The 15,264-nt window shown below is 37.9% G+C and overlaps 1 protein-coding gene across 1 annotated transcript in view; it reads left to right on the top strand.

Annotated features, from left to right (window-relative positions):
* ADGRL4 (adhesion G protein-coupled receptor L4) overlaps window positions 1–15,264 on the top strand; it is a 121,092-nt gene that overhangs the window by 66,180 nt on the left and 39,648 nt on the right. The window contains exons 5-11 of the mRNA XM_083360244.1: window positions 1,840–1,907; window positions 3,222–3,398; window positions 3,498–3,681; window positions 6,201–6,317; window positions 9,587–9,780; window positions 11,765–11,941; window positions 13,528–13,728. Coding sequence (XP_083216370.1) covers window positions 1,840–1,907; window positions 3,222–3,398; window positions 3,498–3,681; window positions 6,201–6,317; window positions 9,587–9,780; window positions 11,765–11,941; window positions 13,528–13,728 — 1,118 coding nt within the window. The remainder of the gene's footprint in view (window positions 1–1,839; window positions 1,908–3,221; window positions 3,399–3,497; window positions 3,682–6,200; window positions 6,318–9,586; window positions 9,781–11,764; window positions 11,942–13,527; window positions 13,729–15,264) is intronic.

Genomic DNA, 15,264 nt, shown 5'->3' with positions numbered 1-15,264 from the left:
CAATGAAAGTTAAGTGCGTCCTCTAGAGAGTTAAATTATAAAATACAGATTTGGGGAATTCCTGGACACGCGATAGAGGGCGTATCTATGGGAGTGAGTATGGATATGGTTTCTTATAAGGAATTACTTAGATTGCAAGGGAATGATTGGCAACTTAAATCATTAGAGGAGTTAAGACACGAAAACATAAGTTACTCTTGGTTTCAATATACCCAATTGAAAGCTAGGTGAAAGTCAGATCAAAAGGTTGGCATCACAATTACAGATCAAAATTTAGTAAAGCAAATTAGAGATTTAAATTGTGCACATATAAAGAGGATATATAATGCTTTAATTGAATTGGATTCGGAAACGGAACTGGTTAAAGACTGCATGATAAAGTGGGCACAAAATATTCAGGAACCAATTTCGTTGGACACCTGGGAGATAATTTGGGTCAGAAATGTTAAATTTACTCAGGCTCAAAATTTAAGAGAAAATTTTTATAAAATGTTTTATAGATGGCATCTGGATCCCAAGAAGGTGTCCAACATGTATCCTAATTTACAGTCTAAATGTTGGAGATGTGGTAGTTTAGAAGCTACCTATTTTCACATGTGGTGGACTTGTAGAAATATAAAAGCTTTTTGGATTAAAATTTGGTGGAACATTCAAAAGATTTTTAAGAGAAAGATAAAGTTTTCTCCGCAATTGTTTCTACTGCCCTGTTCACCGCCCTGAGTCCTTCGGGAGAAGGGCGGTATAGAAATCAAATTATTAAATTAAAATTATTGGGTATTGTTGTAGATTGTGATGTTAAAGAAACTAACCTGATGTTGAACATGATAACAGCAGCACGGTTACTGGTGGGACAATATTGGAAGAAGGATAGTTTGCCCACTATAGAAGAATGGGTGTTTAAAGTTTCGAATCTTGCAGAAATGTCTAAGATTTCTGCTTATTTGAAAGATCATTCACAGGAAAGATATATTTCAGTTTGGAGGAGATGGATAAATTATATTCAGAACAAATATGGCACTAAAAAGTTTCATTTAGCTTATGAGTAGATTTTAGTGCGATATTGTTATTGGCACGTTGTTTGTAGTTATATTAAAGGGGAGTTAAAGCACATTATGAATTTGGTTAATTGTATATTATGCATAATTTTTATTTAGAATATGATTATTGTAACTATAATCCTGTATTTAGCTCTGGGAAGTGGGGGGAAGTGGGTGGGTTTGGGGTGGGAGGGATTTGGGGATATATTGTAAAATTTTGTTTTTGTAAAACACTTTAATAAAAAAAAGAAAGTTAAGTGGATCTCAACACTACTGTCTTCACTGCAAGAGATCAAATTCCTGCAGTGATTTACATGTAGGTAATCATGCAATTATACAAATATCACAAATGGCCTCTTTTGCAGGGAGTCATCCAGCAAAGGCTGTAAATTCAGGCACATCAAGCAACAAAATTATTTATTTACACAAATGATGGGAACCACTGCAGGGATGCACTTTCGTATGTAATGCATATTCTTGAAAAAAAGCCAACACACACATGCGCACACACACTAAGTCAATCTCCTAAATCATAAATTCCCTGTCATTATAAAATAGAAGTTTGCTTTTCTTCTAATTGTTCCAACCAATGTACTGTTAAAAAGACAAATACACTGAATAATTTTCACTAGCCTACTTTTGGCAATTAAGGCTTATATATTTGTCTTGGAGGAGCACTTTATACATCTTGGCCTTTGTGAAAGCATAAAGTCATTGAGGCTTTCTTTCATTGACTAGAAATTGACTATGTATAATTATTATGGTATGACAGGTTAATTACTCTATTTTTTCATTGCTACAGCAATACCAACAACAACCTGTGAACCGAACAACTGTATAGCTAAAAGCATTAACCAAACTTTAGCTAAAGTAAGTAAGATTTACATAGTTATATAGTTGTTGTCAGATTTTTTTTAGCTTGATGTCATGCTTAGAGCATTAGATTGGGATTGGGAAGACCTAGGTTCAAATCCTCATTCTGTCATTAAATTAACTGGATACTTTTGAGTTTATTGGTATTGGTCTACTCTATATCATCCCATAGGATTACAATTAAGAGAACGTGGTAAAGTTCAAAAGTTTCTGAAGAAAAATAGGCAATAAATGTAATGAATAAGTCATAGCTATCACATTCCTACAGTATACATTTATAGCAATCCTTTCATATCCATTTATGATAATATACCAGACATAGTGGCTTGTAACCCTCCATTAATTTAAGACATTTTATAGGCATCTGATTCATTGACCTAACTTATGTGGTCAAAGTGACAGAGCACAGAACTGCAGAATGAAAATATCCTGCAGTGTGTGGCAAGAACAAACCCAAGAGGGTTTATAATATATTTTTGAAGTAAGTACACTTGGATTCATTGTAGTTTCCTTTAGTTACTTTAATTTTATGAAAGCTTCAAAGACTCTACAGTGCCACACCCAGAATAAAAATAAAATGGACTTTCCTTGTACAAAACTAGTATTCATTTCTTCTGGAAGCTAGAGAACCACCTCAAAACTTAATTACAACTTTCTTTCCCATATAAAAGTTAGAGGTTTTATTTATGTTGCCTCGTGGAATCAGGCTATGATTCAAAGAAGATTTCAGTTTTTATATTCTGATCTGAGAATATAGATATTTTACAAACATCTTTTTTAAATTAATAATATTTCCCACACTAAATTTTCTCACAACCCTACAATTCCACAACAAGAGAAATAGAAAAGTAATATATATTTAGGTATCTTTCTTGTTTAAGCATGTGGATTATTGCAGTGGTAGTCCAGCCACTGAACTAGTCCATATAACAGAACTACCCTGAAATTGGTAGATGGAAGTGATAATTAGAATTAATTAGAATTAAATTTATCCTGACCCAAGAGTAAGAATTTCTGGGTAAAAATAATATTTAGGTATTGAGCAAAACATTCTTAGTGAAACATTGTGAGATTACCTTACTTAGAGATATTTATTCCTATCCAGAAATTCATGGTAAGGTCACATTTGAACCTGTGCCTTCTCTGTAGACAACCTATATTTTATCACCATACAATTCTTTCTCTTTCAAGCTCAGCAAAAAAAAGAGTGGTAGTAGCAACTTTTTAAGTACCAATTGAGCACCAATTATAACTCTTCATTTGAAATGAAGTATTAGATGACATGCATAATGATTTAAAACTTTCTTTCAGATTAGTGAATTAAAAGATCCTCTGGCTGTATTACAAGAAATCAACAAGAACAGCATAGGACCCATTACACCACTTGAAGTAATTTCTTATGTTGAAATGTTATCTGTACCCTTTTCCTTGCTGAGTGCCACAAATTACACAATTTCTGATGGGAGGCTTCGAGATCAAACTCTTAACGTGAGTGAACTGGGATTTAAAGTTTTGGTTACTTGCAAGATGTCTTATTCAGGATACAGCACACAAAGTTAACATAATTTTTTTTTATTAACCCAATAGGAATTTGTTAGTAGTGTAAATAATTTTGTTCAGGAAGATAAGAAGGCAGCTTGGGAAGCTGTTCCAGCAGACAACAGAAGAAGAAGCCTTACCAAACTGATGCATGCTGCAGAGGAAACAACAGCCTTGCTATCTCAGAACTTCCCAAAGATGGCAGAAGTAGAAGTTAATGCTAGTGATATGGGTATGCACAGGGAACCAAATATTAATAATAATAATGAAGGTTGTTTGTTCTTCTTTTTGCTTTCTTTATTTCCATCCTTGCAGACAAATTGTTGACGATATTTTTTTTATTTTTTTTTATTTTTATTTTTATTTTTTTATTCCATTTATATCCCGCCCTTCTCCGAAGACTCAGGGTGGCTTACAAGCTTAGCAGTAGCCTTCATTCTATGTATATGCCTGCTTATTAGGGCTTTTGCCCCCCCCCCAAGAGGCATTATTACAAAGTCAGCTTAATTGCCCCCAACAATCTGGGTCCTCATTTTACCTACCTCAGAAGGATGGAAGGCTGAGTCAACCTTGAGCCTGGTGAGATGCGAACCTGCACTAATGGCATAGATAGAAGCGGCATCGTAAGTTTGTTTGAAAATCCAATGGATGTGAACTATTTATTCTTGGTATTTAGAACTGAATGGAAGGCTAGATAACCTCTTGGCTTTGCACATCTAACCCTGACATGTATTAGGGAGAAGCTTAGATAAACCATTCCATTTACCAGAGATGTAGAGACCCCACTCACTTCTTTTCTTCCCTGATTATTGGTCCCATTTCTCAAGGTAGACAGCCTTTGGCTCGTGGGTCACATGAAAGTCTTCAAACTCCCACAATGAGAGAAACAGCTCCCCAAGCAGCCTATGAATTTGTTTCATGACTGTCTCTTAACTTAACACACAAGGGGTATACAGGTAGTCCTTGACTTACAACCACAATTGAGCCCAAAATTTCTGTTGCTAAGTGAACCATTTTAAAGTGAATTTTTGCCCCATTTTATGATCTTTTTTTTGCCAAAGTTATTAAGCGAAACACTGCAGTTGTTAAGTTAGTAACACAGTTGTTAAATGAATCTGGTTTCCCCATTGACTTTGCTTGTCAGAAGGTTGCAAAAGCTGATCACAGGACTCCAAGGCACACTGCAAATGTCATAAATATGAACCACCTGCCAAGAATCTGAATTTTGAACATGTAGCCACGAGGATGCTGCAATGGTCGTAAGTGTGAAAAATGGTCATAGGTCACTTTTTTCAGTGTCATTATAACTTTGAACAGTCACTAAATGAGCTGTTGTATGCTGAGGACTACCTGTAGTTCTTTCCACTGGCTAAACGCATGAATCAGAATAGAAAAAAAAAACTATTCTTTCCTGACTTTCAGACCATCCATATATTTCTGAAAGTATCCCTCAACATCTTTAGAAAAAAGAAGAACCTCTTTTTTAAGCCTTTAATGACAGCCTGCATATTGAAAACTATCGTTCTTTCAAAATAAATAACTAAACAAAAATTCTGCATAAGGAGGAGTATAGAGCTCAGTTATTCCAGCCCATCAGTCAAATGTTTGTTCTGTTTATAACAAAATTGCTCATTGACTTTTCCATTGTTTTAAAGCACTGGACTGGACTGAAATGTAAAGCTAAAAGATTTCATGTGCTACTTCCTCATTTCTACACTGCAGTGGGGGGTGGGGGTTGATTTTGGGACTATTTGTTTTTGACAACAAATATCATTATAGTCCAATGCAGTTGAATTGTATGCCTTTATCTTCACATAAATGCATACTAAATGGATTGCAAAATAAACACTTTCAAAGGTATTGTCTCCTGTGCTTTTAAAGAAATTGGTATTCACTTTCAGAAATACATTTTTAATAAAGTGGAAGCTCTTCTGAAAGTGGCTTTCATTATTCTTTACCAAACCTCGCTTAATGCAAAGCAAATTAGAGGTTACATTTCACACACACACACACACACACACACAGGCAAAGAATGAAAAGGTACAAATATGGAATTAAAGGACATCCACCTACAGTACTATGAATAAAGTGGTCCTCGAGTTAATATAAATTAACACATTAATATAAATGTGTAGTGTTAATACTGACATATTAATTTATGTACTTGAAAATTGGATACAAGCACATAATAGGATCATGCGGATAACAGGATCACCACACATGTGCTGTTATTTTTGCACCACTGCATAACAACATCGTGCTTTTCAAAGCTGTAATAACTGTACAGCCCAATGTACAATAGTAGTCAACTTACAATGTTTCATTTAGTGTCCCTTCAAAGTTATGGCCACTCTGAAAAAAAGTGATTTATGACTGTTTTTCACTTATGGCCGTTGAAGCATCCCCATGGTCACATGATCAAAGTTCAGATGCTTGGCAACTGACTCATATATATGAAGGTTGCAGTGTCCCGGATCTTCCTTTTCGACCTTCTGACAAGCAAAGTCAACGGGGAAGTCAGATTCACCTAACAACTGCGTTACTAACTTGACAACTGCAGTGAGTCACTTAACAACTGTGGCAAAAAAGGTCGTACAACAGGGCAAAATTCATTTAACCACTTCTTGCTTGGCCTCATTTGTGGTTGTATGTTGAGATCTGCTTGTAACTGTTCTTGCAGAACTTTATATGAAGTTAGTCTTCAGTGTCATTGTTACTTGAAAAGTCATTGTTCCCCTTTTTCTTTTTCAGCTGTAAAGCTTTATACTTTTGACACAGAGAAGGTGAACCTCATCAACCAAAATACTCAGATGGGAGCAGACAGCATTAAGATCTCTGCAAAGAAAAGTGAAATATCTTCTGCTAAAGGTTAGGATGGTGGTTTGGGGTTGTTGGTACAATACCTGGACTCAGTGGAAAATCCTCCCTTTTTCTAACATTCATCAGCCACTTGCAGTATGAAAAAATCCAATATAAAGTTAAGTAGGAAAAAAAATCTGATGCCATTCTGGAATTTTCATTCTCCCACGAATAAATCTTCATAAGTATTTTATGATCCGTAGCATACATTGATTGATAATGAGCTTGTGAAAACTACTGTCTCCCATGAATCCTGAGCAGAATCACTGAAATAGTGCAGAGGAGAGTTTCTCAACCTTGGCAGGTTAAAGATAGGTGGACTTCAACTCCCAGAAGTCCCCAGCCAGCTTCTGGGAGTTGAGGTCCACCCATCTTAAAGCCACCAAGGTTGAGAAACAGTGTAGAAAAAGTTCTCCATCATTTTGGTCATGGTTTCAGTCACTAGTTTCTCATTGGTCCCCTCCTTGGCCCTCAAATCCTACTTAGAGTAGCTGAAGAGAAAGAAGGTTTTAATACTCAAGAGATACATGGGCAGCATACCTTGGGCTTAAACTATAAAGGACAACTAAGCCTTAAAGCAGTGGTCTTCAAACTTGGCCCTTTTATGACTTGTGGACTTCAACTCTCAGGCATGCTGGCTGAGGAATTCTGGGAGTTGAAGGCCACATCATAAAAGGGCCAGGTTTGAAGACCCCTGCCTTAAAGGGATAGTAAATGAAGCTAGTAAATGAAATACTGAAATCACAAGCACAAACTCCTTGGAAAAGGGGGTGGGGGAAATGGGGAAAGCACAGTGTCAAAAAATAAAATGGAAATGGAATGGAAAATGGAAACAGGGATTAATAATTAGGGAAGAACACAAACTGCTAGTGCAAGGTTGTAAGGGTACACCCAGGAAGGCTAAAGAAGAAGATGTGGAGAGTGAAATTGCCTGGTTTCAGAATAAAGAGTTCCAAATAAAATTGAAGCAAACAGGGAAGACATAGATCCCTCTAAAAACTGCTAAAGGAGTTGGATGTGTTTAGCTCTCAAAAGAAAAAGAAAAGGAAAGATAAAATACAAGTCTACATACTGCATATATCAAAAGTTATATTCAAAAGAGAGATTGAGCTGCTATCTGTTGAGGCTGAAAGCATGACAAAGAACAACAAGTTAAAATTAAGAGATGGATGGATGGATGTTTGATGGACAATCGGAATATTTTTTTAAAAAATCAAAATTCTAAAAGTAAGAAAAAATAAGCAGCCTGCCTAGAACAATGGTAGAATTCATATGAGAGATGGACTGGATACTCTATAACAGGGGTGTCAAACTTCCGGCCCACAGGCCGGATGTATCATACCAAAGCCGCACCCATGACGTGGCGAGTTTGACCCATGCTCTATAAGGTTCCTTCCCATTTTTAATGTCTATAGTTTTCTGAAAGCAAGCAGGAAAGGAGATTTGTGAAAGTGCATTATTGGTGAGAAAAAGGAGGGGATGTAAAAGAGAGAAGTCCAACAGGAGCTGGGCAATCTGAGTCTTCAGGGGCAGATATTCGGTTATGTATGATATTTAATATACCAATATATAAGTACTTTCCATCCCTTAAGCAAGTCACTTATTCCCATAAAAAGGAGACATCATTTTGCACAAAGTGATAAAGTAGTACATGGTTTATCATACCCCTTGAATCTAACTACAGGACTATAATCCCACAAGTGAAATTATGTTTTTAACTGTACACTGGGGCAGTGGTAATATTGCTCCTTTTTCAAATTTTGTTTTGTTTTACTTGAAATTGATAGTTTAAAAGTTTTTCTCCTGATAGGATGGACCTTTAATTTAGGAGGTCTTGTTAATGTAGTCTGCAAAGTATTCTTTTCCCTATTTTAAAATAAATTGGAATGGAGTAGGAGGAATGCCAAAGAAATTAAACCTAAAGTTTACATTTTGACTATGTCACATATCTCTTACATTACACGTGATTCATGGAGTTAATTACAATGAGATAAAAAGTTTCTGCATCCCTTAGTAGACAATTAGAGTTTTCATTTTATGTGATCCAAGACAAAATGTAGCTAGCTTACAAGCCAGTGTCAAACTCTGATTTGTGAGTTTGCTTGCCTAATCACAGCTTGTGGTTCAGAGAAACTGTGGTTAATTGAAAATGGAAGCAAATATTTTTGATGCCATTCTTGCATCAGAGTATCAAAGTATCAGAGTCTGCTTATGAGTTACATCTGAACTCTATGTATGAGCCTCCTATTGATTGCTCCTTCTCCATACTGTACACAGTATTTAATGTGACTTTCTATCTCAGTAGGAGCACCAAACATAAATGCTTTCAGAGCTTAGTGTTGATCATAACAATAGGGGGAGGCAAGATTCTTGGCAAGGTATAAATGTGCTAGGATATACTGTATTTAAGTTTAAATGATGAGAAGTAAGGAATCCAAATTATTGGATTTTAAAAGCATTTGCTGAGGTTTCTTATATTTCATAATCATTTTGATCACCCTTCTGTCATTACAATTTCCAAGCAAAGTCACTTATTAGGAAAAGATATTCAGTAGGTCTCAGTGGTGGGATTCAGCCGTTTTGCACCGGTAGCTAATTTTTTGTTGCCCAGGCCCAGAATGGACTTCCGGAAGCGGCATCCACACAGAGAACCGGTTGTTTACATATTTGAATCCCACTACTGGTAGGTCTACATTCAGAATGATGTCCAGTTTATAAGAGCTATACTGCTTGGAGAATTATATGAGCAGGGGATGTGCAAGGGCATTAAAAAAAGACAATGGCAGTCATGACTACATGTTCAAAATCTTGAACCTTTTTTTCCCCACTTTAACCCTTTGGTTGATGCATCTAAAAATGAGGTGGAGATTCACTTGCATAGTTGCAATGGCTAATGTGGACACCCCTGTGTCTGGGATTGGAAACTAATCCCCTGATGCCTAGAATTTAACAGTCTCTTAAATTGTACAGTTGGAAGATTTACCTTCCAAAAATATGGACAATATTCATGGATTAATTTTTTTATCATTAAATTTAATTTCTAATATTGGCACAGCCCTTACTGCTTTCAAAAGCAAATATTTCCCCCTGTTTCTTCAGCCTCTCCATAAATGTTCTGCAAAATTTTCATTGATTTGATATTCTTGTCAGAGTTTTACAAAGGTCTTTTGATCACTGTTTCCTTGGTGTTTTTAAAATGTTGTTTTACTATTTCTGTTTTTTTAAAAAAAAAAATCAACAATTCACAAACCACTAAGCATGTTTTATTTGATGGATAGGCACAGTTGCAGTTGTGTTTCTGCGATACGACAATATTGGAGCTCTGCTTTCATTACCACAGAACTTGTCCCTGGCAGAAAATACAGAGGGTGGAGAAATAGTAGGTTCATCAGTTATAGCTGTTGCAATTAGGTCCACTCCACCTGGGCTGTATTCAGCTGAGAACATAATATTTACTTTAAAACATGCACAGGTAAGCTTTCTTTTTAAATCGTCTCTCACTTAAGACTGTAATTATTCTGTTGTGTGTTGCAAGGGCTGCTTTGGCAGTATCCTTATAACTCTGTTGTTTAGCCAGTATGGCACAATATAATTAGAAGGGAAATTACAACATTGAATTTAGCACAGCAAGTGCAAGGCAGGGAGTGAGAGTAAGTAGCTACTGAAAAGTGTGGCTAGAAATTGACAAGGATAATGAATGCGTGGAAGTCTTATTATGTATTTGTCAACAGTGGGCAAGTGCAATCCAAGTTTTTTCCTTGTTGAAGGTTAAAGTGTATATCAGTATTTGTGAAAAAGAGAACAGCACCCAAGAAAGAATTAAGCACATTTTGTAAGTGTAAAAGAAAATTCATTTATAGAAAATGCATTATAGCAGGCATGTCAAACTCACGACATCACGTGACGTCGTGCGACGTATTGGAACTTTTTCCCATTGCCGAAAATGGGATGGGCGCGGTTTCTCCGTGACACTCCGGCCCGCAGGCCGGCAGTTTGACACCCCTGCATTATAGGAATAAGTAAAGCAACAAGAATAATAAATGCATGGAAGTCTTATTACATATTTGTCAACAGTGGGCAAGTGCAATGTATATCAGTATTTGTGAAAAAGAGAACAGCACCCAAGAAAGAATTAAGCACATTTTGTAAGTGTAAAAGAAAATTCATTTATAGAAAATGCATTATAGGAATAAGTAAAGCATAGATGGTTGGTTCCTACCATATACCCAGGAAAAAAAGGGGAAAAAAGAAATATTTCAGATTAGAAATCTCTTAGACAAATAGTAATAGATGAAGTAAACCCCTTAACATTCTATCAATACCCTACTGCTCCCTGATGATCAGTAGATTATGAGATCCTAAAGGGTCAATGCCAATAAGTTTGCACTTCTTACTCTCAATTCTGAGCATTTTCCACTTGCAAAGTGTGAGACTGTTGCATTCCTTATATTACTTAGCAAAGTACAACAAACACAAAGAATAAAATTTAACAGGGCATCTAAGTGTATAGTGCCACTGTTTCTTATAGCCATCAGCAATCACAGTGACAGTTTTACAGAATAGCTGTATAAGTCTGGATATTTCATTTTGGATTACTTGCCATTATACAGTGATAGTACATAACAGCTGAGAGCTACAGAATGATAAATGTGGATTGAAAAGATGACCATTCTAATCCACACGTAGCCATAAAACCCACTAAATGGCAATAGCACTTAGACTTATATACCTTGCAGCCCTCCCTAAGCGGTTTATAGTCAATATATTGCCCCCAACAATCTGGGTTCTCATTTTACCAAACGATGGAAGGCTGAGTCAACTTTGAGCCAGTGAGATTCGAACTGCTGAACTATTGGCAGCTGGCAGTCAGCAGAAATAGTTTGCAGTACTGTATTCTAACCACTGCGCCACCACAGCTCATATAAATATTTTTGGAAAATAAGTGCTTTTTGATGTAGGCACTCCCATGAATGTCAAGGACCTATTGTGAATTATTTGGAGGAGGTACAGGGTATAATAACAACAACAACCCATGTGTGAACTTTGGAGGTAGAATAAGGGAGAAGAGATGGTAGAAGGATATTTTTTAAAAATAGAGGCATTTTTCATATATATGTTAGAAGTTCAATATTGAAAGCAAGTCAAATATATCCAACAGAAAATGAAGTATATATACCACCTTGGCAAAATTAGGGTAACAAGGTGCAAGCAAAGAATAATATACTGATTTTGGGTGACTAAACAAAATGAGACAGCAATCAATTAAAAAAAAGGTAACTGTGATTCCTTATGGATATAAAATGACATAAAATGCAACTAGCATCCTGGCTCAGGCGCTAAAGGAAAAGCCAGATTTTTAAGACCTGCCAAATTTCAGGGGTGAAGTTGTTTGTTAGAAGAGGTTCACGCAATTGTATGCCATTTATCATTCTTAACACATTTTGTTTCTGCTCCAGACTGTAGGCAAAAAGGATATTAAATGTGTATTTTGGAATTATTCAGAAGACACGATGGAAGGGAAGTGGGCCACAGAAGGATGTGAGAGGACCCACTCCAATAGCACACATACCTCATGCAGATGTAACCATCTTACTCATTTTGCAGTCTTAATGTCTTCAAACGGCTCTAAAGTTGTAAGTGGTTTTTTTTTTAATTTAAAGACTAATTTTCTAATTAGTCTTTCCTATTCTTGGGTCATAAACCCCATGTATAAGGTATACTTTCTGCAAACAGATTAACCTTCTCCTCCTCCTCCACTTCCTTCTTCAGGATTAGATATTTCTGTGGCTAGGTTGACCCTGAACATCACATTCTTAGAATGTCTAGATATCCACTGATACAATGCAGTCCCTTTTCTATCTTACTTTCTATGCTGGAGGGTTGTTTGCTTCTCATTTTCCATGGCTTATCATGGAACACCTCATGTTTTTAAAAACTGGCTAGCTGTTCATTTACTTTTTGATGTGTCTTTTAAAAAAAAAAAGGGCCGCCTTATGCTTTAAAAAAATCTGAACTCGAAATGAATCTTCCATTTCAAAAAGTATTCTCACCTACAGTTAGTTGGAAGAAAGGTCCAATGGAAATGAGAGACCTGTGTGAGCTATGAGTCCATGTACTATGTTTCACAGACAATAGGAATTGAGACAGTTGCATGCCAAAGTTTCAGCATCCCTGATAAAATTGCATGGATCAATGAAGTCTCTTTGACAGTCTGACTCTGCAGTGTGACAAAGAGCATTATATTTATCTATAGTTTAACCTATCCTCCTGCAATCGCTACCTTGTTTTCCAGCTGCCCCACTGATCAGTTCTCTGTGAAGTGAGAGAGAATTGATTGGTGTCCAAACTTTTTCTTTTCTTTTCCCTTGCCAAACTTATTCTGGGCAAGCACTGTGGGTTTCATTAAAAACACTTTTCTACGCATCACTTCTTTGTCTGTGTACTCTATCCCAGACAGCCATTAGAAAGACCCTCATTTGTCCTTCATCATTTTTAATATTCACAGTGTGTGCTCACTCCAGAGGTTTAGAATGAAGAACACACAGAAGTTTCACACTTTTCACACTATGGAGATGGCATTTCAAAAATTAGATTTTGCAGCGCCGACCTAGAGTTATGCTAATAAATTACATGAAAAGTAACTAAAGTATGTGTTTCAGTTTTCTTCATATGCATATCCATTTCTGTGCCAACATTGTTCATTTATAACTTTAGAATATTTTTTTAAAATTTATGAATGACCTGGAAACATTCAGAAATGTACAAAGATTGTTTTGATATTCAGAAAGGGTACAATTGACATTAAAATGAAACCCACACTATTTTCTCCCTCCTCTGTGCCAGTCACTTTCAATAATTTGAATAATAACAGAAAAGAGAGAGAAAAAAGGAACAGAAACAAGAGAAGGGGAGGAGGGAAGGGAGGGGAGGAGAGGGAAGGGAAGGGAAGGGAAACAGTCATATGCAACCAAGACTGAAATGGATAATCAAGACTAAAAGTAAACATTGTAGGCAAGATATTTTTATTCATTTACTGTATTTCTGAAACCAGGAAAAATCCATAAAATGATGGAACAGGTGCATCTGCCCTTTACACACACACACACACACACACACACACACACTCACACACACCCAGTGTGGACACTCTTTGGAAAAAGAACAAAAATAAAGTTTTACTCAAATGTTCAAGTTGACTATTCTTTTTTTTCAATCCCAGGAAACTAAGGATTATATTCTCACAAGAATCACTCAGCTCGGAATAATTATATCATTGATTTGTCTCGCCATGTGCATTTTCACCTTCTGGTTCTTCAGTGAAATCCAGAGTACAAGAACAACAATTCATAAAAATCTCTGTTGCAGCCTTTTCCTGGCAGAGTTTATTTTTTTGATTGGAATTAACATGAACACTAATAAGGTGAGTATTATTTCTTATGCCGAAAATGGTACATTAAAGTAGCCATTTTCAAAGGTGTATGCCCTAATAGGCCTTTGTGGGACTGTGTGATGTCATTTGCCTTGCACATCATCACACAGACTGCATCATTTTTCTCATTTATGCCATGTTGTACAGGTGTGCATATAACAGACAGTACCTGTATGGTATCTCCCAATCTTAAGGTAAATATTGGTGTAATGTATGGGTCACGTTACAGTAAAAGAACTACAGGAGGCGCTGTTGCTGGACAGCTCCGGTAAGGAGCAGCACTGGCGGGAAAACCACAGAAGACTATTGGCTGACCGCCAGGCGGGAAACCAACGTTTGAACCTATTGGTCAGTGCCCACCTGGACATGTATAAGAGGACCCAGGTAACCCCAGTTCCCTAGTCTTTGTTCTACAACCTTGCCATCCAATAAAGGTTCTGTTCCAGCCATCGCCTACGTGTCTCATTCCTCCGCAATCTAACAGTGGCGATGAAAGTGGGATCCTGTTTCAGTAGCCGCTAGACAACCGCTGAAGCAGCTGCAAGCAACCGGTTGACCAAGCAATGACCGCAGAAGCAGCCGCACACAACCAGTCAACCCAGCAACCGCCGCAGAGGCACCCGCACGCAACCGGTCGACCCAGCAGAAGCAGCTGCGCACAACTGGTCAACTCAGCGGAAGCAGCCGAGCACAACTGGTCAACCCAGCGACCGTCGCAAAGGTAACCACACTCAACCGGTCAACCCAGCGGATGCCCAGAAGCAGCCAAGCTCAACTGGTCAACCCAGTGGATGCTCGAAGCAGGATCGGAACCCAGGAGCAGAAAAGCAGAAGGACCAGTCATGATGACACAAATCGGCCATATACCTGTGTTCGATATCACGCATCCTGAACGATGGGAGTTGCACGTGGGTCAAGTGGAACTGTTCATGAAAGTGAACCGTATCAGGGATGATGAGTTAAAGGTGGCAGCCCTACTCTGCATAAGTGGCACGGATGTCTATGACATAGCAGTAGGGTTGTGTGCCCCAATGGCCCCAGACAAAACCAAATACAGTGATCTCTGGGCCAAGTTGGATCGGCATTTTAATCCAAATATGTCGGCGCTGGCCTGGAGATACCAATTCGAGAAGCGAGTTCAGCAGCCCGGTGAGTCAGCTGCTAACTTTATCGCTGGGGTCTGGCAAGCGGCCCGACTGTGCCAGTTCGACAACCTGGAAGAGCGTTTAAGGGACAGAATCTTCTTCGGTCTCCGGGACCGAAAGCTGAGACAGAAGCTTTTTGCGAGACCCAAGCTGATGGTGCAGGAGCTCCAGGATGAGGTCCTGGCCCGTGACATGGCCGAACGACCGGAACAGTCAGAACCCCAAACTAGCAGTCCAGGGGGAGCCGTACACCAGGCAAAAGCGTTCAGGGGAAGCGGCGACACCAACGACCAGACTGGAGTGGACACGATTCAGACGAAACCGGGCCAGCCACCAGCGCAACACGACAACCAAAGGGGACAATGGACGGCAGTGACCAACC

This window comes from Vipera ursinii (assembly GCF_947247035.1).
Source record: "Vipera ursinii genome assembly, chromosome: 3".
In the NCBI taxonomy this organism is placed as follows: Eukaryota; Metazoa; Chordata; class Lepidosauria; order Squamata; family Viperidae; genus Vipera; species Vipera ursinii.
The sequence above is the reverse complement of the archived record's forward strand: the minus strand, read 5'-3'. Positions and strand labels throughout refer to the sequence as shown.